Source organism: Suncus etruscus, chromosome 8, assembly GCF_024139225.1.
Source record: "Suncus etruscus isolate mSunEtr1 chromosome 8, mSunEtr1.pri.cur, whole genome shotgun sequence".
In the NCBI taxonomy this organism is placed as follows: Eukaryota; Metazoa; Chordata; class Mammalia; order Eulipotyphla; family Soricidae; genus Suncus; species Suncus etruscus.
Window position 1 is genome coordinate 94981252 of NC_064855.1, and position 22696 is coordinate 95003947.

Here is a 22696-nt window from a genome sequence, read left to right on the forward strand (position 1 = left end):
CAGACCCAAATCCAAGAGCATTTCAACTACCATAGTGAAACAAAAGACATGTTTTAATTATCCTAAAAACATTATAGGTAGCAATTCCTTTGTAGAATATATGAGTGGGAGATTTCAAAGCACTTGTCAGATAGCATCCTAACCTCTCTTCTTGGTGTCTTTACATCATATAATCATATATGAATATAATAAGTCTAATGATTTTAAAAAAATCAAAACAACCTTGATCTCTTTCTGACACAACCCTTTTAATCACTTAGATATATTTGTGATGTTCTCAAAATACTGTTTTCATATTTTATCTCTAAGTATGTCCCAACCACAGGTAAGGTATGATACTATGAATGAAATAGTTTTTAAAAATGTTTAAATGTTTAAATTGAGTAATTTAAAATGCATTTAAAAATTGTTTTACAATTAAACATTTTTCCGCTTTGTACGAGTCACTAATTAAAAAACTCTAACAGGAATTCTCAGTGAACTCATTTTAAACTTAAGTGGCTTGTGAATATTCTGGAAGTTATCAAGAGTGTGATAGGAGTGCTATCTGTAAAATATTAAGTGCTTTCACAGTGAAGCTATCAATTCTCACTGCTTTGCTTCTCTTGCTGGGCACAGCCAGTAGAAAGTCATGTGTAACAATGAATGCTAAGAAAACAATCACTCTCCCATTTTTACATTGTTTGTGCAGACAACACAGCTGTTTTGTTTTGTTTTGGCAAAAGCATCATTGTTTTAATGACTTCTGTCCAAAAGAAAGACTGTGGAATTAAGTGAATATTCCTCTTCAGGATGAGCTGTATTTATTACTGGAACGGAAGTTGTCATATCCGTGATCATTAGCTTTGAACTTTAGGCATGACTGCTTTTCCTCCACGGACTGCTTTTCTTCAAATGACTGGCACCAGCAACATAAGCATGACTGTACAAAACAAAGTAACTCATTATGTGTTTAGCTTTGGCTCACCCAGAATATATTGGCCAGGCTTCTTTCTATGTTCTTTTCCCTCTTAAGAATGTATAATCACATAACATATGCTAATTTTTAAATTAGAAAATATAAGAAAACATCCATGTAATTAATTTGTGTTATTTACTTTCTTTTTAATTGAAGTACTATGATTTGCAAAGCGATTCGTTGACTTTTAGACATAAAAGTTCCAGCAGCAATCCTACCACCAGTGTCAACCTCCACCAATGTTTCCAGGTTCCCTCCCATAATTCCCCCCCCACCCCCCATTTAGATAGGCATGTTTTTAAGTTTGGTTGTTAAAAATTTGAGTCTCATGACTTCAGTGTTGTTGACTTTGTGGTTTGGATGTCTAGCTCTGTCCTTCCTTAACACCACCAGTATACCTGAATTTTTTTGATCCATGCCCCTTTATATCTCATTATATTTGTCTTTCTTCATCTTCCCGTCACTCTATTTCTTCCCTTCTCCCTATACTCTGTGACCTATACTCTCTCTCTCTCTCTCTCTCTCTCTCTCTCTCTCTCTCTCTCTCTCTCTCTCTCTCTCTAATGCTATAATATATTGTGCTCAGGGCTTACTCCTGGCTCTGTGATGAGGGACCACTCCCAACAGTGCTCAGAGAACCATATAAGGTGCCCATGATTGAATCTGGGTCAACCACATGCAAAGCAAGCACCTTACTTGTACTAGCTATACTATTGCTCTAGTCCCCAATTATTTATTCTTGATTACAAGAGCAGATAGAAGTTAACTACTTTTTCCTTATGCAAATAGACATCTCTCATCCACACATATCAAATGCATGTGTATAATTTATCTTCATAAGATCATGTTATTTCAAATTATACCATAACTTGCCTGTTCTCACTTGCTAAGTGTAAGAAACATCTTTATATGTCAATGAATTTAATATTACATTGCCATTTTTAAACCACATGTTATTCTCATGTTTTAAAATAGTTATACAGCATGGTTATAAATTATTTAGTCTTAGTTTTATTCTTTTTGTTTTGTTTGTTTATTTTTCAGCCACACCCAACCGTGCTCAGGGGTTGCTCCTTTCTCTGCACTCAGAAATCATTTCTGGCAGGCTCATGGGACCATATGGGACACTAGGGATCAACTCTTATTCAGTCCCAGGTTGGCTGCATTAAAGGCAAATGCCTTACCATTGTGCGATTGCTCTAGCCCTATTCATTAATTTCTTATTGAATTTTGTTTTTTAAGCACAGGTTTTATTCAACTTATTTTCATGCCCTTTTCTGGTCCTTTATTTTGTTTTTTTTTTTCACCCAGAAAAAAGAATATCTAATATTTATTTATTGGAATATCTAATAGATATCTAATATCTAATATCACTTTCCATATGTACTTATATGTTTATGTATACATGTATGTAAATGGAAAGTCAATATTGCTTTCTATTCTGTAAAATGGTATAATTTACCTTTATAAAGATTTTCTTCCAGCTCTGTAAAATTATGAATCTATAACTGGGCAAATATTTTTATAGATTATCATAGATTTTGTAAAATATCAGGGTTTTGACTTTCCGATAATGGAAATAAATGAGTAAATAATATGTCAGAGATCAATACATGTAATTTCATTACTAGACCTCCAAATAGAAATATTAATATATTGAGAGGGTTATATTGGATGTCATACTAAGAAGAACTTTTAACACTTTAATTATTTTATTTATTTTTAAACATATTTTGGCTTTTAGGCCACACCAGCTGTTCTGGCTCTACACTCAGGACAGATTTCACTCCAAGCAAGGCTCAGGGGATCATAAATGATTGTCACAAGAACTTTAATATCCTCTTACCTTAAAGCAGTTTTTGAATCTTTTGCTCACCAGATACAGAGCGATTGGATTAATGCAAGAATTCAAGGATGCCATGTTGATGCCGATGTAGTCCAACACCAACAAAAAGCTGTGAAAATAATCCAAACCATGTCCATGAAAAAAAAGGTGCATGTATTCTTTTGGAAGAAAAAAAGCCCAACATAATGGCTTTAATTGTTTTTAGCTGATAATGATCCTTATCTCTGTCATCCACACCCACTTTCATGCCCAGTTCTCTATTTCCAAAGGAAATCTAATTTGGAAATGCTAAGGTTGCTGAAAAGATTAACCAAATCAAAGGACATTCAAACCTGATATATTTAAGTGTTATTCTCTATTCCTATATGCAACTTTGGTTCTCCATCCCTAGTGCTCATTAAATTCCCTTTATTCCTTTTTCTAAAATAGGAGTAAAGAATTAAAAAAAAAATCAGAATCATAATTGATCCAAGGATTAAAAAATGGTTTTCTCGTTTTGTCTATGAGAGAAAACTAATGGGGAGACTACTATAAGATGTTTATTTACAAAATGATTTCTATTTTGTCTTTCTTACCTCAAAAGTTCACATCTATTTGGATCATTCGGATCATAAAGAGTGAGCTTCAAAATCCTGCTGAGGTGGAGCGGAAGCCAACATAAGGCAAAGACAAGGACCAGGCAAAATACTGTTTTGGCCACTTCTCGTCTCTGAAATAAAACCATAGTCAGATCCTTCGAAAATGACTCATTATCATCACAGCATTCTCATTTCCCAAGTAGAGTATCCAATATTCTTTACAAAAAGTCATGGCATTTGTAAGAATTCAAGACACTATTTTATTTTTATTTATTTATTTATTTATTTGTTTATTCTTTTGGTTTTGGGGCCACACCCTGTGACGCTCAGGAGCTACACCTGGCTATGCGCTCAGAAATCGCTCCTGGCTTGGGGAACCATATGGGACGCTGGGGGATCAAACTGTGGTCCATCCTAGGTTAGTGCATGCAAGGCAAACATCCTACCTCTTGGGCCACCTCTCCAGCCCCAAGGACACCATTTTAAATGGAATGTTTAATATAAGTATTTAATATAAGAGAGTCATCTTTGGGGCTGGTGTGGTGGCACTAGAGGTAAGGTGTCTGCCTTGCCAGCACTAGCCTAGGACGGACCACGGTTCGATCTCCTGGTGTCCCATATGGTCCCCCAAGCCAGGAGAGACTTCTGAGCGCATAGCCAGGAGTAACCCCTGAGCGTTACCGGATGTGGCCCAAAAACCTAAAAAAAAAAAAAAGAGAGAGAGAGTCATCTTTAATGCTGTCTTTTTGTAGGCTCTTTTAGGTTACATAGAATCTCTCTGGGAAGATCAATAAAAAAGAATTATGCTCTAAATATGAACATTTTCCTTTATTATTTTCCTATTAATAATTATAATAAGTTAGAATTTCTTACCTGCTTTAGGTGATCATTTAAAGCAATCTGCATGCCACTTTTCTTTCTCAACATTTCACATGTCATCAGGGTATAAAAAAGGGCAGTGATAGCCAATGGCAAGCAAAAATAGAAGCTAAACAGCCACCAATCTTTAGCTGTCTTGTAAAACTAGGGGGGAAAGAGAGAATTGTAGTTTAATACTCCTCAGTAAGAAAATGTATGTATCAAATGTTAAAGTACAACACACACAACGTATACATCAAAGAACATAACTGACTATTTGTATTAAATGAATCAAACTTTTCCCAGAGGATCTCTCCTTGCAGGCTCAGGGGACCATATGGGATGCTGAGAATCAAACCCACATACAAGGCAAGTGCTTCAATAGTTGTATTATCTTTACTGCCCCTGAAGATGAACGTCACTGTGTCATTATTCTTTCCTAAATATCTTTGAATAGCTAACCAAGATGAAAAAAATTTGGCAATGGCAGCTTTCCTTTTAAAAATGAGTAAGCTTGGGGCTGGAGAGATAGCATGGAGGTAGGCATATGCCTTTCATGCAGAAAGATGGTGGTTCGAGTCCCGGCATTCTATATGGTCCCCCGTGCCTGCCGGGGACGATTTCTGAGCATAGAGCCAGAAGTCACCCCTGAGAGCTGCCGGGTGTGACTCAAAAACCAAAACAAACAAACAAACAAAAAAACTTGAGTAAGCTTGCCAGTGAAGCATCCATACCAGGATGATTTCTCCCTGATATTTTACTGAATCATACACTCCTTTTCATCAATGCTCTTGATATATGTATCATAGATATATGTATATATATATGTATATATATTATACATAACATTATATGTAATAACCCATATAGTACATACCCAGCTGGGAAGTGCAATGTCATACCCTGCTGTGATGAGGACTTACTCTTTGTCATGGTTGAGAGACCATATGCAGTGAAGAGGATAGAATGGGTTTGGCTAAAGCCTTACCTCCTGTACTCTCTGGCTTCAGTTTAATGTAGGATATATATTACTGATCAATGGAAAATTTGACTATAATAGCAATAAATTCCTTGTTGTGAATTTGGTGTATAAGTATCCCTGGGACCTAAGGGATTCTGAGAGAAATGGTGATTCAGCTTCTTGAAGCTTAGCTTATTTGTCACTGTTAAAACTCATAATCTTGGGACATCTACTCTTATATGTGCCAAGAGCAGTCATAAATCAACATTTTTCCAGAAAGGGAAGTCCAGGGAGAAAAGAGCTAAATATTATAAAGTCGGAACAGAGGAAAAAAGGAAAAAGTCAAATGTACCTCCATGAAGGATGTTTTCTGCATGGGATGAAGCATGCAGATTCGCAGAGAGCTTCCTTTATAGTCCATGATGATCAGATTAAAACCCATAGCTTCTGGGACAGCCAAAACCACCGAGACCAGCCATATTAACACAATTTCTACTGCTGTCCATTTTGGAACACCGATTCCTTTAATTCGACTCCAAGAAGCCACAGCTCGATATCTGAAGAGGAAAATTAAATTGTCAAGCTGGCAAGCTGGCAGAGCCTTTTTTTCTTTTAAATCAAATGGCATAGGTTATTTCTAAGTAATGAAGCCAGGAGAGGTACAGATAAGAGTTGGGGGTACTTGGCTCAAAGAGAAGCTCTTACCTGTCAATACTCAGTGCACAGAGACTCAGCACAGTGATTCCCACAGAAGCCTTCTGGATGAAAGGCACCAGCTTGCACATCCCTGCCCCAAAGGGCCAGTCCTCTGCCAGCAGCTGTGTGAAGGAGGTAAATAGTGTGAGTGAAGTGTCAGGAGGCACATCTGAAAGATCTTACACAAGGGGAGAGAAAACCAGTAATATGTGGAGTAAGATCACATATTTCAATTTTGATTCTTTCCTTTCTGGACATCTTTGAAAAGTACCAGTGTTCAATGCATATAACAGAAGAGTATATACTGGGAATGATTATACTGGGAATGATGAAAAGGTAGCCAGCTCATGAGAATGTGTCATGTATATATAGTAGCTTTGAGGTAAGGGCTTAAGTCTGGCCCTGGAGTCCCATTGCTTGATTCTTTTTATAATAATGAACCTTCAGTGCTAAAAACCTCTCTTATACTGTCATGGGCTAGCAAATACTCAGGTCACAGCCAAATCAAAATAGAGTTTAACTAAACATAGATGGAAAGGGGCCAGAAATACAGTGTATCAGCTAGGGCATTTACCTTGCATGTAGTTGGCCTGTGTGCCATCTCTGGAACCACTTATAGTTGCCTGAGCACAGCAGAAGTATGCCCTAAGTACCATTGGGTGTGGTCCACAAATAAACAAAAATAAATGGAAAATGGTCTTTAGCTAGGGAGACTGGCTATTCCAGATTGTATGTTCTTTTTCTTGTTCTTGACTGTAATGAGACTGTAATGACACCACAGTAACTAAGGCAGAGTTAGAGATCAAACCTAGGTCAACCATGTACAGGACAAGTACCCTACCCACTGTACTACAGCTCTGGCACCCATATAACATTTACTTAAAGGTTTTCTTTCTTTAGCTGATGCTTAATCAAACCCCCAAAGATAGTGGCTTCAGACTATGCCACCATCTATTGTTTAGCACTGTTCTTTTCTTTCTTAGGACAGCTGGGTGTGCCCCACATGGGTAAATGAATCATGCTAGGTGAACATCTGGAACAAATGTTCACGAGGTTTAGGAAAAAAAGAAAAATATTTCAAATCTCCCCTTAAAAATATGTCTTAAAAAATAGTCTTCCCAACCAAAGGGAAAACTGTTCTGAAACACAATTGAGTCTTTCCGTCTTTTCACCAGTGAAGATTTGTTTGATGAAGTTTGTCAAGCTCGTTGATTGTTCTCTGTAGAACAGCACGACAGCTGAAATGGGTGTCTCATATGCATGACTTTGAGTTCAAAATGGAACTAATTTCACTTCTAAATTAGATATAAAAAATTATGACCTAAAGGGCAAATGTTGGTAAACTGAACATGAATATGTTTACAGAAATTCCTGACAGCCTATAAAGACAAACATATAATAAATATAAAATTTGGGGTTGGAGGGATAGTGGGTAGGGTGCTTGTATATTACATGTAGACAATTCAAGTTCAATACCAGGCACTCCATATGGTTCCCTAAGCTGTGCTAAACGGGATTCATGAGCTCAGATCCAGGTACCAACTTTGATCATTGCCAATGTGGCCTTCAAATTCAAGAATGAAAATGGAAATAAGGAATGGGGCAGGACAGAGACTATGGGTAAGGCACTAGCCTTGCAAATGACAGATCAGGGTTTAACCCTTCAGAAACATACATATTCTCTCCTGAGTACTGAGAAATAAGTGATTTCTTAACACAGAGCCCTAGGTAATCATTGAGCACTGTCAGGTGTACCCTTAAAAAAAATCTCAACAACCCACAAACAAACAGAAAAGAATTGCAAGCACAGAAGTTTGCTTCTCAGCACCATACAGGGTCCCAGCTGCAAGATGCATATAAATACCAGCCCCATCCTCAGCATCCCATATGCTCCCCCAAGCCTGTCAAGAGCAATTTTTTTTTTTATCTCAGAGCCAGAAATAATCCCTGAGTGCCACCAGGTGTGACCCAAAAAACAAAACAAAACAAAACAAAACAAAACAAAACAAAAATGCTACCAGACCCAGTTTGTTATCACTTCTCCTGACTGTGTTTTGTGTAATGGTTCTAAATGTCCCTAGATGTATTGAAAGTAGCATTTAGACTTCATACCTTTATTAATTATACAATATATTTTATCTTATTATTAAAATTTACTTTATTATAAAAATCTATTCATATTATACATCGGCTTCAAATTTGTCATGTTTGTTGGTAATTCTCTCTTCATGGGGCTTAAGAGGTAGTATGTAATAAGGTGCTTGCCTTGCAATCAGCCAAGTTTGGTTGCATCCTTGGCACATATCCTCAGAAATGACCTCTGAGCACAGAATCAGAAGTAGGCCTTGATCACTTCTAGGAGTGGTCCCCAAACAAAAAACACAACAAAAGGTGAAGCTTCATTTTCCTCTCTTTGAATGGGGATGATTTATGATTTACTTTTAAGGACTTGAATATGAAAAAAACCCTTTTTGCATGACAAAAGAAACTCAGGTTAAAATAAAAAGACATTCTACTGAATGAGAGAAATTATCAGAGCATAAAACATCGATTAAAGGGCAAGTATTTGAAAGATATAAACTCAGAAAAGCTAAACAACAAAAGTAGCTCTGTTCAAAAACCAAGGAGAGATGAACAACACAGTAATGAAAATGGCAGGAAAGAAAAAAGATAAACAATCAGTATTGGCAGGGAAGTAGTATAAAAAAAAAAACCCTCATTCACTGTTGGTGAGATGTCATTTGGTTCACCCTTTATGGATAACAATCATTAGGATTCTCAAAAAATAAGGAAGGATATTCTATAATGCCCAGAAATTCTACTTCTTGGCATCTAAGTCCCAAAAACAAATACATTAATTCAAGAGGATAAATATACATGCCTTTTTTTAGCATAGTGGCCACAATAAGGAAACAAGCCAAATATCCAATAAAAGATGGAATAATAAAGAATATGAGGTATAGACCACATTAAATATGCAGTTCTTAGAAAAAAATGAAACTACAATTTTCACAGAACTGAGGGATATCAGGTTTAGAAAATAAGGTGAGTGGATAAGGACAAATACTGGTTGATCTCACCTAACTGTGACTTACAAAGAAACAAAACAAGATAATAGACAGTATTAAATGATGGAAAGCATTTGTCTTGCATTTCAAAGCTTATCATCAAGTAGTGGGGGAATGGTTAGGGAGGGAATGAAAAGATGGAGTGAAGGTATCACAGAGACAGTAGTCAAGGTGTTGTGCACTTGGTAGGAATGAAAGAAAACTGCAGAAACTTCACAAATCAATACCATAAATATTAACAGTATGGTAACCTTGTTACCTAAGATATAATTTTAAAAATTTGTAAAGGAAGAGTATACAACAGAGTGATGATTAGAGGGTAGTTCATAAAAGCAAGGTAACTTCCTCCATACATGTTCTTGGAGCAGTTGTTCTAGGGGTCTAGCCAACATGTCTTGAGTATACTCCCTCAAGGGCTTCCATGGCAAAGTCAATATGGCAAGGAACTGAGTCCTCCTGAAAATAACTGGAACTAATTTGCCAGATGTGGAAGGATTTTCCAGCCTTAGGCAAACTTTCAAACAGCAGCCTTCACTCCCCACCCAATGTCTTGATGTCATGAGAGACCCAGAATTAGCTACCCAGCGAAGCAACTCCAGAATTTCTAACCCATGTACACCAAGTCAATAATAAATAAGGTATTACATTTTGGTATCCATTTGCTATTCATCATTAAACCACATAAACATATGTGCATATTTCTGAGTATTTGTGTATGTATGTATCCTTGATCAGTCACTTAAGTTTAGATCCATTATTGAACCCAGGTGGTCCAATTCTAGAGCCTACAGTGCTTTGAAAAAGATGATATCACACACACACACACACACACACACACACACACAAATTTAGAATTATATGAAAACGTGGAACTTTAAAATCAAAACCAAGGAACCAGAGAGGTAGCATAGAGGTAAGGTATTTGCCTTTCATGCAGAAGGTCATTGGTTCAAATCCCGGCATCCCATATGGTCCCCCGAGCCTGTCAGGAGCGATTTCTGAGCATGGAGCCAGGAGTAACCCCTGAGTGCTGCCGGGTGTGACCCCAAACCAAATAAATAAATAAATAAATAAAACCAAAACCTATAGCTACATTCCAAGCAACTGTAAATAACCTACATAGAAAGCCAAAATTTCTCCTAATCACTTGATAAACAGGTATAATCTCACCTCAGATCCAATCCCTAGCACTATCTACAGTGCCTTAAGCACAGCCAGGGGATCACTCCTGAGCACAAATCCAGGACTAGCCCCTAAACACCATATGTTGAAACCCAACCTTCCCACTTCCACCTGCCAAATTTTATTTTCCACATAGACACGACCATATAATTAAAATGAATGTATGTCCAGGCTATTCAAAGGAAAGAAGTTCAGCCAATGAAAATGAGCTCTGCATTATGTTCAGGCCTTGTTTTGTGGTTGCTGTTATTTTTGGCTTGGTGTAGAAAGTGGATTATTGCTCTTCATAGCACTGTGAAGCCTGCAGCCCAACCTCTGACTGAGGTTATCATAGTGGACAGGGAAATGCAAGTTGACACTTTTTTTTTTTTTTTGGCCACACCAGTTGACGCTTAGGGGTTACTCCTGGTATGCACTCAGAAATGGCTCCTGGCTTGGGGGACCATATAGGACACTGAGGGATTGAATCACAGTCTGTCCTAGGTCAGATGCATGCAAAGCAAGCACCCTATCACTGTGCCACTGCTCCAGCCTCCTTTTTAAATACTTTTTTTTTTTTTTGCAAGATGACACTTTTAACAGTTCTCTACAAGTTCAACACAGATCAGAAACCTAATCATAACCAAGTGATAGAGTTTTCTGATCTATGCTCCTTAGGGGAAGGAATTGTAAACTCAGGAGTGTAAAACAACATCAACTGTCAGTATTTCAGACTTACAGGGCAGGCCTGAGTGCCTGAGAGGCCCCAGAAGCTGGGGATCCAGAATGCCCACTAGCACTGGTATTAATTTAATGGGAGGATGATTCTGAAAGCCTCATTCTTTCTCAGGATGCTGTCTGGAAGCACAGAAAAACCCAATCTTTTAATGGCAGAAATCACACTCCCTACTCTTACTCACTTCAGTCTTGTCTTAGTGGCCTGCAACAAGTTCTCTGGACACCTTGTGTCTCGACTATCTTTAGCATGCAGAGATCTCTCACTAAATGTTGAAGTAAGCCGTGGTAGAGGGGACTTGGATACGTTTTAAAACAAAATCACTTTTGTTCGTTTATTTTTGGGGCCACACCTGGTGGTATTCAGGGCTGACTCCAGGCTCCCGAACTCAGAAATTACTCCTGGCAGGCTTGGGGATCATATGATGTGCAGGGATTGAACCCAGGTCAGCCACATGAAAGGCCAACTCCCTACCAGCTGCGCTATTGCTCCGGCTGCAAAACAAAATCACTTTTATCCAAGATACTAACTGTACAAAATTTTGGCAAATGAATGTTTACAGAGGGCCAGAGAGATAGTATGGCCCAGGTTCTATCTAAGGTGTCTCATCACCAAGAGTGCTCTCTGAGTGCAGAACCAAGAGTAAGACCTAAGCACAGCTGGATATAGCCCCCAAACAAAAAAGTACATTAAGTTTAAATGGGTTCCCTGTCATTTCTGAACTGTCAGTTAGAAATTGCTTTCATTGAGTCCAGAGCAATAGCACAGAGATAGGGCATTTGCCTTGCATACGGCTGACCCAGGACCTAGATTTGATTCCCAGCTTCCCATATGGTCCCCCAAGCCAGGAGTGATTTCTGAGTGCATAGCCAGGAGTAACCCCTGAGTGTCACCAGATGTAGCCCACAAAAACAAACAAAAAATTTTTCTCATAACTGACACTGATATTCACGTTATCCAAAGGGCATTAGGTCCTGAGAGCAATGTGGCTTTCATTTCACAAAAAAAAAAAAAAAAAAAAAAAAAAAATGATCTGGCTGTGTTGACCTTTCCCTGAAAGGTTTATGCTGATCTGATTTTCTACTTCCTTTTTTATTTTATTTTATTTTATTATTTTATTTTATTTTATTTGGTTTTTGGATCACACCTGGCATCGCTCAGGGGTTAATCCTGGCTCTACACTCAGAAATCACCCCCTGTAGGCTCTACACTCAGAAATCACCCCCTGTAGGCTCGGGGTGGGGGGGCATATGAAATGCCAGGTTTCAAACCATTGTCCTTCTGCATGTAAGGCAAACACCCTACCGCTGTGCAATCTCCAGTCCCCTGATTCTCTACTTTCTTAGTACATTTCTTGAGTATGAATAAACACAAATAAACAAATACTAGACTGATGAAAAGACGTGACACTATGGTTATGTTTCTACTCATGGGTGACCAAGATTTCATAAATTTTATGTTAGAACATAAAAGGAAGACATGGAACTGGGTCCAAATAAATTGTTTGTCTGATGATTTAAAGTAAATTTCTAGAAGGGTAAGTAGAAGCACTAGAAACTGTATTTAATTTCTTTGGAATTAATTGAGTTATGCAACATCTCTTCAACTGGGGGGGGTTTACCCTTTTCATTGATCATTTTCCATTAACTTGCATTTTTGCAAAAGTAAATGGAGGAAACGGATAATATGCCCCCCTGTAATGCCCAAAGGTTTAAACCCCATAATTTCTGAAAATTCCAAAGTTAGTACTGTTGCACCAAGAAGTTGATAGTCTCCTTATCAAAATTATATATACTATATCAAAATATATATTATGTATATCAAAATTATATGTTATTATAGATTATTCTACAACATTTTGGGGGGATATTGGGTCACATTTGGCAGTGCTCAGGGGTTACTTCTGGCTCTGCACTCAGAAATTCTTCTGGGAGGCTCGGAGGACCATATGTGATACTGGAGATCAAACTCAGGTCTGTCTTGGGTCAGCTGCTCTACAGCTATGCTATCACTCTGGTCCCTATTCTACAACTTTTTAAGTTGTTGCAAGTGTCTAGCACACAGACATCACTCATTAAATGTATATTGATTGATAATAGTGAATGCATGGGTGAGTAGATGAGTAAATGAACTGATCATAAAACAATGATCATGTGATAAAGCTTTTGTCATGGGGGCTGGGAATGAAGCACACATTTATTTGTATGTGAGAGCTCCAGGATTGAGCCCTGGGACTGCATACACCAACGTGCCTCTTTGCACAAAACAAAAACAAGACCCCTGGATTATGAGTGTTTCAGTTCTTATTTTAGCAACGAAATTTTTAGAGAGCTAAAATGACTGCATTTCTTTGGTGTTATCTATGTGTTTCCTTTTGCCAGATGATCAGGTCTTCTTAACATATACATGCAGGGTCTTGGGAATCATAGCAATTCTTTTGGCTGTCCTCTTAGAGCTCTGCCTACCGATGAGGCCAGAGAAGGTGAAAAGTACAAATTTTTCTCCCACCCTCTATCTCTTCAAATCTGTCAAGAAAGTGACTGATGTAAAACAGAACCTACTGTTTCTCAATATCGAATGGGATTCTACCAGAAGTCTTAGTTATGAACTGGTGAAGGAGGTTGCAATGAGGCTGGAAATTGTGTGAGATCACCAAAAAGGTCAGATAAATAACATATTAAAGAGGATAAACATGGTAACTTGCAAAGATTACTGTCTGTTCCATCTCATGATGTACTCTAAACATCTGGCATTAGAGAACTTTTTTCACAGCGTCAAAAGAAGAAAATAATGGGATGGTTGTATTTCATACTTTGGGATGAGGGCTACTTTTTTGTTTTAAACTTGGTTTCCTGTAGCAGATAACAGCTTTTTTTTTTTTTTTTTTAGTTGGAACTCAAGGGTCAAATAGGTTAAGGCATCCTCATCTTCACCAAGGATTTTTATGTTGGAACTTTTCTTTCATACCTAATTTTAGGTCAACTTCGGGTGAAAAAACAGAGGTATTTTCTTGACACACATAGAACTTGTGTGTTCCATGGACATGTGTGTCTCATGGACATTGAGACTATGTAAACTATAAATATATCAAAAATAATGTCAGATTATTTTTAGTGCTACCATATGAATAGACTACAATGTGAATAGTGCCCTTTGGAGTTGTGTAAACTCTGTTCCTCCGAGTCTGTTGTGTGCACACCCACAAAACAGAAGACTTCCTTTGACTCTGAAAAGGTCCTTATGACTTAATGAAAGAGAATGTTAGTTCCATGAAGATTAGTTCATAAGATGGAGACTCACTTTCATGGGACAAAATTTCTAAAAGAAGCAGAGAAAGCAAAAGTATTTCTTAGGAGAAATTTAAGTTCATCTCCAATTTTTCCCTACTAGTATTATGAAATTTATTTCTAAAACAGGTCAATAAAGAAATAGATTATTTTCTCTATTTTTTTTTTTTTTTGGTTTTTCAGGCCACACCTGTTTGATGCTCAGGGGTTACTCCTGGCTAAGTACTCAGAAATCGCCCCTGGCTTGGGGGGACCATATGGGATGCTGGGGGATCGAACCATGGTCTTTCCTTGGTTAGTGCTTGCAAGGCAGACACCTTACCTCTAGCACCACCTCGCTGGCCTCTATTCTCTATTTTCTAATCTTTAAAATATATTAATAGTTTGTGCTTTAAATATTTTTTTAAATATCCAACTAAGAGGCTGGAGTGATAGCACAGCAGGTAGTGTGCTTACTTTGCACGCAGCAGACTAGAGTTCAATCCCCGACAGCCCACATGATCCCATAAGCCCTCCAGAAGTGATTCCTAAGTGCAGAACCAGGAGTAACCCCTGAGCACTGCTAGGTGAAGCCCCAAATGCATACACACACATATATCCAACTAAGAAAATTATGAAAAGCTATTTGCAACTTAGCCTATTTTTAGATTCACTTATTTGAATTGGATTTTCTAAGAAGGTGACCTTGACATCTGAAGAATTATAATATGGTTCTCTCGGCTAGAAAAGAAATTTTCCCACCTAATGAATCCAACAAACCTTATGAAATAAGCTTTCTATCCTATTTAAATCGAATTGTTTTTATGGATATCTAATGGAACTGATTACTAATGGAATCCAAAGCCCTTTAAATAATTTGAGAAGATTGAGTGATAGGAAAGAAGTGTACAATGTTAACATCTGGAGAATGGTTCTTCTCCTTTCTGGAATCTACCATGGAGCTACAGGAGACAAGAAAGAGAACATAACTCAGAAAACATAAATGTAGATGAGATGAGTCTCAGGCAAAGAAAATCACTTGAGACATGCTTCAATTAACTTTGCTAAAACATTTCTGACTCAAGTCTGAGTCACTATCTTTCTCCTTCTTTTGACTTCCCTCCCTTCCTTTTTTTCCTCTCTACCCTTTTCCTTCTTTCCAGTCTCTTCTACCAAGACACATTGAAGGAAGGGAAAAGGTGCTGGATCACACCCCTGCAGTGCAGTCATAATCCTGACTCTGTCCAGGTATCACTGGCAGTGCTTGGAGTACCATATTCAGTTCCAGGAATAGAACCAGGGTCATATCCCTGGATGCATGGTTAGCACCTTCACCTTTGTACTCTCACTTTGTACCCACAATTACTATCTTTCTCTTATTTTCTTTTTTCAACAAAGAATCTATGTAGGAAAAGAGAAGTGATAAATCTCTACATTCAAAGAACCAGAAAGAAAGAAGTCTAAGATTACATAAATTGTTGGCTAACATATACCATGCGCCACACTCAACCATCTCCCAAACATAACCAACTTTGTAACTTTGCTAAGTCCAAAGAGAGAATGTTTCACATCATAAATTACATCTTGAATCTTATTTCAGCTTAGGCTTTCTCTGTCAACACACTCTAAAGCACTTAATCATTTATTAGCATTTGGCATGTTTCTTCAGAAATAATCAACTATAGCATATTAGCCACACCGAGATAACCTTATATGGCTTTCTTTGCGAAATAAAGGACATGGTTCTTTGGCACTAACACGACAGGGTCTTGGCTAAGTCATCCTTTTCTAAAGATGTGAAAATATCTTCAGTATTGAACAAACAGCTTGTTTGAGCAAAGGGAAAATATATTAAGCTTTTGATATACAAGCCTTGCCATCCTAAAAAAGAGTATTTCCTTGATTTTTTTTGTTTTTTGGGGGGGAGGTGGGGTGGGATGGGGGGATATCTCTGATGTCAGGGATTACTCCTGGCTCTGCACTCAGGAATTACTCCTTGGGGGCTCAGGAGTCAGATGAGATGGCAGGAGTTGAACCCAAGTTTGCCTCCTGCAAAGTAAGTGCCCTATCTGCTGTACTATCATTCCAGCCTCAGGTTTATGCCATGACCAAGCATCATATCAAAGGCAAATGCAAGGAAATGTCAAGTTAATATATAAGTTAATACATAAGTTATATATATAATAATATAATAAGTTAAATATAAGTTAATATATAAGAAACTTTTATTGACCAGAGACAATCATTGGCTAACCTTTTTCTTCTCAGTAATCCATACTCAAGCAATGAAGCCCTAAATTTAAATTAATGAGTTTTGAGCTTGAATTCTACCAACTTGTTAATCCAGTCATAATCATTATCTTCATGTTAAAAAGGGATCAAACTTTTCCTTTTCCTTTCTATTTGGATATTTATTAAAAAAACATAATTATATTAATAAATCAATTCCCTTATATATAGATCTACTGTCAACAAACATTTCTCTGGTATAAACTGTTAAAGAAACACTTCTCGGTAGTAATATTTCTTTTGATTAAACCTAGATTACTTAGAGCTTATTGGTTATTGATACATCTTAAACCTAGTTATTTTTGAGTTTTTGGGACACATCCAGTGGTGCTCAGGAGTTACTACTCCTGGCTCTGAGCTCAGAAATCATCCCTGGTAGGTGACCGTATAGGATGCAGGGAATTGAACCTGGGTCTGTCCTGGGTCAGCTGCATGCAAGGCAAATGCCCTACCGCTGTGCTACCACTTTTGCTCTTTAAGCTAATATTTTTAGTTTGTTTAATTTTTTCTTTAAATAAATAAATTTTAGTTATGTTCTGGTTAAAAACTTCAGATATTAAAATATCACTAAAGTATCTCATTTACTTAACTGGTGATGGAAGTACTGGAGAAAGCAGAAACCCTCTTAAATGGTTTCTTTACTTCAGATATTGCTTATATATGCAAGAGTGTCTGTGTATTGACTGGAAAATTCTAACCTCAAAAGTTCAGTTGGATGGTGTTTCATTAACTTTTACTTCTAACTAGGAAATGCATTGATTATACAGAAAATTGTTACAGTGCCAGAGGCTGTCTAGGATCAGAGAGTGAGAACGGCGATTTTGTTCTGATCATTTGACAGTGCCACAAGCAGAAAATGTCTAATTGCCCAACAAGGTCACTTTACTCAAAACTCATTTGTGGGTGCAGTGAGGCAATTCCTTGTTTTGACACGCCAGCATTTTAATGTTAGATGGATCCCGCCTTAACTAGTTAAACGTTAAAGATCAGCCAGCCTGCCACTAAGAGTATTTAAAAGGTTTGAACAGCAAAGCCATCTGAAGGAAAAGAATTCACTTCTGTGGGTCAGCAGTCTCAAAAGAACTCCACAGAAAGCCATGACTGGTTGGACTTAAGACTCTTATCAAAATGTTGGGTACATCAATATCTACCATATCAGTTTATAAGCAGGTTTGTTTACAAATGCATCTTGTTTAAAGGAATTCCAAGTCAGTTTGCTTTTGGACCACGCCAGATAGTGCTCAAGGGTTTACTCCTGATTCTGCATTCAGGAATCACTCATGGCAGTCCTATGGGAACCATATTGGGTGCTAAGGATCAAATGGGTTAATCTTATCCAAGGTAAAAATCGACCCTGATAAACTTATTTATTTAAAAATCGTATGCACTATCTCTCCAGTACCAAGAATCCTAAGTCAATTATATTAGATAATTGACTATATTAACTCACATATCTGTATATATGACACAGATAGTGTGAAATGGTTAAGTCCAGAATTCATTTAAAGCTCTTTACTCTTTCAATATTTTCAACCTTTCTGAGTCTGTAGCCACATTTGTTGTTTTATTTGGAGGGGGTGATGGTGGCTTGGGCCATTCCTAGTGATGCGCAGGGCTTACTAAAGGTTTCTCTGCACTTGGAAATCACTCCTGGTAGGTTCAGGTGAGGGGGACCATACAGGGTCCTGGGGATCACACCCAGGCTCACTATGTGCAAGGCAAGAAGAGCCTTACCCACTGTGCTATCATGATGGCCCCTAACCAAGTTTTAAAATATCTCTTTAAACCAAACCAATCAATCAATCAACATCATAAACCTTTATCAGCATCCACAAGTCCACTCAATTCATTTGCTTCCTACCCAGTTTTGACAGTAGGACTACAATTTAGCATTTTCATTGGCTCATAAAGGCAATAAACATCTAGATTACTCCATTATATTAATCTCGGAAGGCTTTTAACTGGGTTGGCCATAAGAGGGTTTCTGGCATTTCCCCAAACAGACCTTTCACAAATTCTGAGCCAGTCAAATAAAACTAGATTATAATCTCCCATCTGAGAAATATCTAATTTCACTTAATTTTAAAATTCTCACAACACTTTGCATTTGAAAGTTTCTCAAACCATTTTTGAGCATTTGAACAGAAATGTTTCTGCCAAAAAGAAATGATAGGACTTAGCCTGTGGGTTTATTTCAGACCCTAATGGAACAATGACTTCAATTATGAAACCCATTTTAGAGTGTGCTGCTTCCAGAATATCCTCATAGTTCATAAAGGCCAGCTGGCAAGCAGGATCATCAGATTTCTCCTATTTCCTTCTCATTTCTAGAGGTGTTTCCATCTAGGGTCTGGTTTCTCATCTAAATTTCAGATCCAAACCTGAGGAATCTCTACAATTCCTTTAAAGCATGGTTGTTTGGATTAGGCTTTCCAGAGATTGATGAGGGACAATTTAAAGTGACTTATAAATGACTTATAGTGACCTCCTGTGTCAAAGACTGAGTATCCCCTATGATGGTTTCCCTTACCACATCTTTTCCTATACAAAGGCCAGCTTTGCAAATCCCCAAAGCACTTTCCCATTCTCATACACTTAGGTTTAATTTTGATCTGTGATTTTTCTATTGCTGATCATGACAATGATGGACACATCTTTACATTTTTCTACTTATTTTACTCGCATTTAAAAAAAAGTTGTAAAATGCCAGTAGGTGAGCACAAGTTGCCTTTCTATTTGAGATGCTGGGCTGCATGTAGAATTCCAAAGCAGCCTGGAATCCAATAATGTGGCAGCTTAGATCCTGACTTTGCTAGCTTTCCTGGCCTGCTCTTTCTAAGATTCCTAGTAATCACACAATAATGCGCACTCCTAAAGCCATTACACATTTTAAATTGAAAGTGGAAATTATAAATGGGTGTTCTTAATACAACCCACAAAATGCTAGATGGAGGACCAAATTGCACTTAGAACTAAAGAGCAGCCTGGAGATAGCAGAGTTGTTGTGCAGGCCATTGACCCAGCATCAATCCCCTGTATCCCATTTGGTCCTCTGAACACAGCCAGGAGTAACTCCTGAGTGCAGATCTATTTCTGAGCATGGGCAAAAAACAAAACAAACAAAAAAATCCAAAAAACAACAACAAAAAAACAAAAACCCAGAAACAAACAAACAAGCATAACCCTTGGAAGCCCCAATCTGATCCCCACCTTTTTCTCTCACCTTCACCTCATATTCTTGTGAGGCATTGCACTATCAAATAGAGCAACATCTGTTTGGGGCAGTAGTGGAAAGGAGTAAATGGAAGAATGCGTGGCCCTTGAGTTATTCAATAAGAGTCGAGAATGAATGGGGCAGTTATTCATAGCAGGTGAACTGTCACCCTTCTCAGCAGTCCAAGAGTGTCCTCTAGGCCAGTTACTTCCCAAAATCTTATTTCAACCCCTCTCCTTTCTGGTCCTCCAAGACACTGCCCCAGCATAACTTACATGCGCTTTCTCGGGGGGAACATCTATTTTTGTTTTGATTTTTTTGTTTTTTGGGCCACACTCGGTGACCCTCAGAGGTTATTCCTGGCTATGAATATCGCTCCTGGCTTGGGGGACCATATGGGACGCCGGGGATCGAACCGCAGTCCGACTTAGGCTAGCGCGGGCAAGGCAGACACCTTACCGCTTGCACCACTGTTCCAACCAGGGGTAGCATCTTAAGCACAGATTCTTATTGTAATTCTGGTGCAGACTTGCATTTGTGACAAACCCTCGGGTGATTTTAACCTGACCCCACTTTGCCTGGATCACACTTTTAGATGAGGGGACTAGATCCTTGTCCAGACTAGTGGATCTCAAATTTGCTGGCTCAGCATCATCACATATAGGGCCTCCTAATACACACTTTACTACTCCCAGAATTCTTCTGTCTGTCAGATCTGACATGGGCCATACTGTTTTCTTTCCAACAAGTTTCCAAATATTGCTATTGGTCTGGGATGTGCCATTTTTCTAGGCTTAACCAAAATACACTGAAGTTGCAGAGAGAACCCGATTCTAAGGATGCCTGATGGACCAGGAAGGGATGGTTCTTTCAGAGCAACCTCCCTTCCCAAAATTGACCCTTTATTCCCCTTACAAGCCAGACTCCCTCCCACTGGCCTGCGGCAAGTGCTGGGCGCCCTTTACCTTGTAGACGTTGATGGGGATGTCGATGATAATATGCAACAGGTCTCCCAAAGCCAGGCTGGCGATCAAGATATTAGGCCCATTACGCATGCACTTGTTCTTGTAGATGATTCTCAGCAGCGTGGAGTTCCCGATGATGCCCAACACGAACACCAGGCAGGACACCACCGTGTTGATGTATTTGAAAGTCTCCTTGATCTCGATGGTTCCTTCGCACGGCGGAAAGGACTGCGGGCGCCCGGACCTCCCTCCTGGAGGAACCTTGGGAGGTGGTGTAGACGATCCGGGCAAGCTGGCGTTGGAGCCCCACGACCAGGCAGTCTTACTGGGGGATGTCATCAACTCTGCAGCTCCCAGAGGTGGCAAAGTGGTGGCCACGGCAGGTTGGAATCCCCTCTCGGTTCCTTGGACCACAGCCATTCCGCACGCCCAAATTAGCGCCACCAAGGCGGCGCGTGGAGGTGGCATGCCGCCGCCAGCTCCCGTGGGCTTCGAGTGGCCGCTGCAGCGGAAGAAGGGGGACACTATCAAGTGAAGTCGGCTCCCCAGACACGCCCCTGCAAACCGCTAGCTCAGAGCGCCGTCGCTCCTTCTCGGCTCGGCTGCAAAAGTGAGTGACTCAAGTAGACGCGCCAGCGAGGGGGGACTCTGACGTTTGGGTCCCCGCCTGCGCTCCAGCTCAGGCCTCCCACAACCCCCTCCCTCCCCCCAAGCCAGGGTTCAAAAACTCCCTAGGGGACTGGGCGGGGGCAGTCTGGAAGGGGTGTGTCCAGGAGGGAAAGATGCAAAGCAAAGGCAAAGGTCTGAGCCTTTTGCAGTGCCTGGAGCTAGACATGGGACAACCGGGTCAAAGGCGCGCAGGGCCTCTGGGGGAATCAAGACAACTGGAAGGCAAGAGATATGGTATGGTATGCCAAGATCTGCACGTAGGGAACTCCGAGCCTGTGCCTGAAGTCCTGCACTCACTCAGTCACTCACTCACACACACACACACACACACACACACACACACACACACACACACACACACACACACGCACATGCACACGCACACGCACACGCACTCCCGACTGACTGTGAAAGAAGCTGATTTTCTGGAAGCCAGCACACCGCTTTCCCGGAGTCCCCAAGAGCGCACTGGCTGACTCAGAAAATGTGCCAGACTTGGGACCGTCGGGTCTTAACTCAAAAGCGTCCGTGCGCCCTTTGAGCGGCTCCAAACTGGCGTCCTCTCTCTCTCTCTCTCTCTCTCTCTCTCTCTCTCTCTCTCTCTCTCTCTCTCTCTCTCTCTCTTCTCTCTCTCTCTCCTCTCTCTCTCTCCTCTCTCTCTCTCTCTCTCCCTCCCTCCCTCCCCCCCCCTCTCTCTCTCTCTCTCTCTCTCTCTCTCGTTTTTGTTTGTTTGTTTTTTTCGGTCACACTCGGCAGAGCTCAGGGTTTACTTCTGGCTTTGCGCTCAGAAATCGCTCCTGGCAGGCACCGGGACGCTAGGGGAGGTCGGGATTCGAACCACCGCGCATCCTGGATTGGCTGCTTGCAAGGCAAATGCCTTACCGCGGTGCTAACTCTCCGGCCCTCCTTTAATTTAAAAAAACAAAAAAAAAAAAAAAACTTTATTGATTGATTGGTTTTTGGGCCACACCCAAAAACTGACTCAGAAAAAGTGCCGGACGTGGGACCATCGGTCTTAACTCAGAAGCGTCTATGAACTCTCCGAGAGGTTCCAAACTGGCGTCCTTTCTCTTTCACTCCTTTTTTGTGTTTGTTTTATTTTTTTGTTTTTGGTCACACTCGGCGGAGCTCTGGGTTTACTCTTGGTTCTGCATTCAGAAATGGTCCCTGGCAGGTTCGGGGGAACCAAATGGGATGCCAGGATTCGAACCGAATCCCTCCAGGGTCTGCCGCTTGCAGCAAGGCAAACGCCCTACCGTACCGCTATGCTATCCCCCCCCCCCAAGGCCCCTCTCTTTTACTCCTTAATTCACTCATCCACCCTTATTAATTATGAAAAAAAAAGTTTAAATCCCCCCAAACTAGACACTCAAGACTGGACAAGAAGGTTCTAAGACTGATCTGAATTCCACCCCAAGTCAAAATGTTTTA

At 39.7% G+C, this 22696-nt stretch overlaps 1 protein-coding gene across 1 annotated transcript; it reads right to left on the minus strand.

The window, feature by feature from the left end:
- Positions 1 to 365: 365 nt before the first annotated feature.
- On the minus strand, positions 366 to 21179 carry EDNRB (endothelin receptor type B). Its single transcript, XM_049778732.1, has 7 exons — positions 20597 to 21179; positions 5907 to 6019; positions 5554 to 5758; positions 4256 to 4405; positions 3380 to 3513; positions 2805 to 2913; positions 366 to 922 (listed from the first exon to the last, which is right to left on the minus strand). The coding sequence occupies exons 1-7, from the start codon at positions 21062 to 21064 to the stop codon at positions 788 to 790; spliced, it is 1314 nt and encodes a 437-aa protein (XP_049634689.1). The 5' UTR covers positions 21065 to 21179; the 3' UTR covers positions 366 to 787.
- Between the last annotated feature and the right edge of the window lie 1517 nt (positions 21180 to 22696).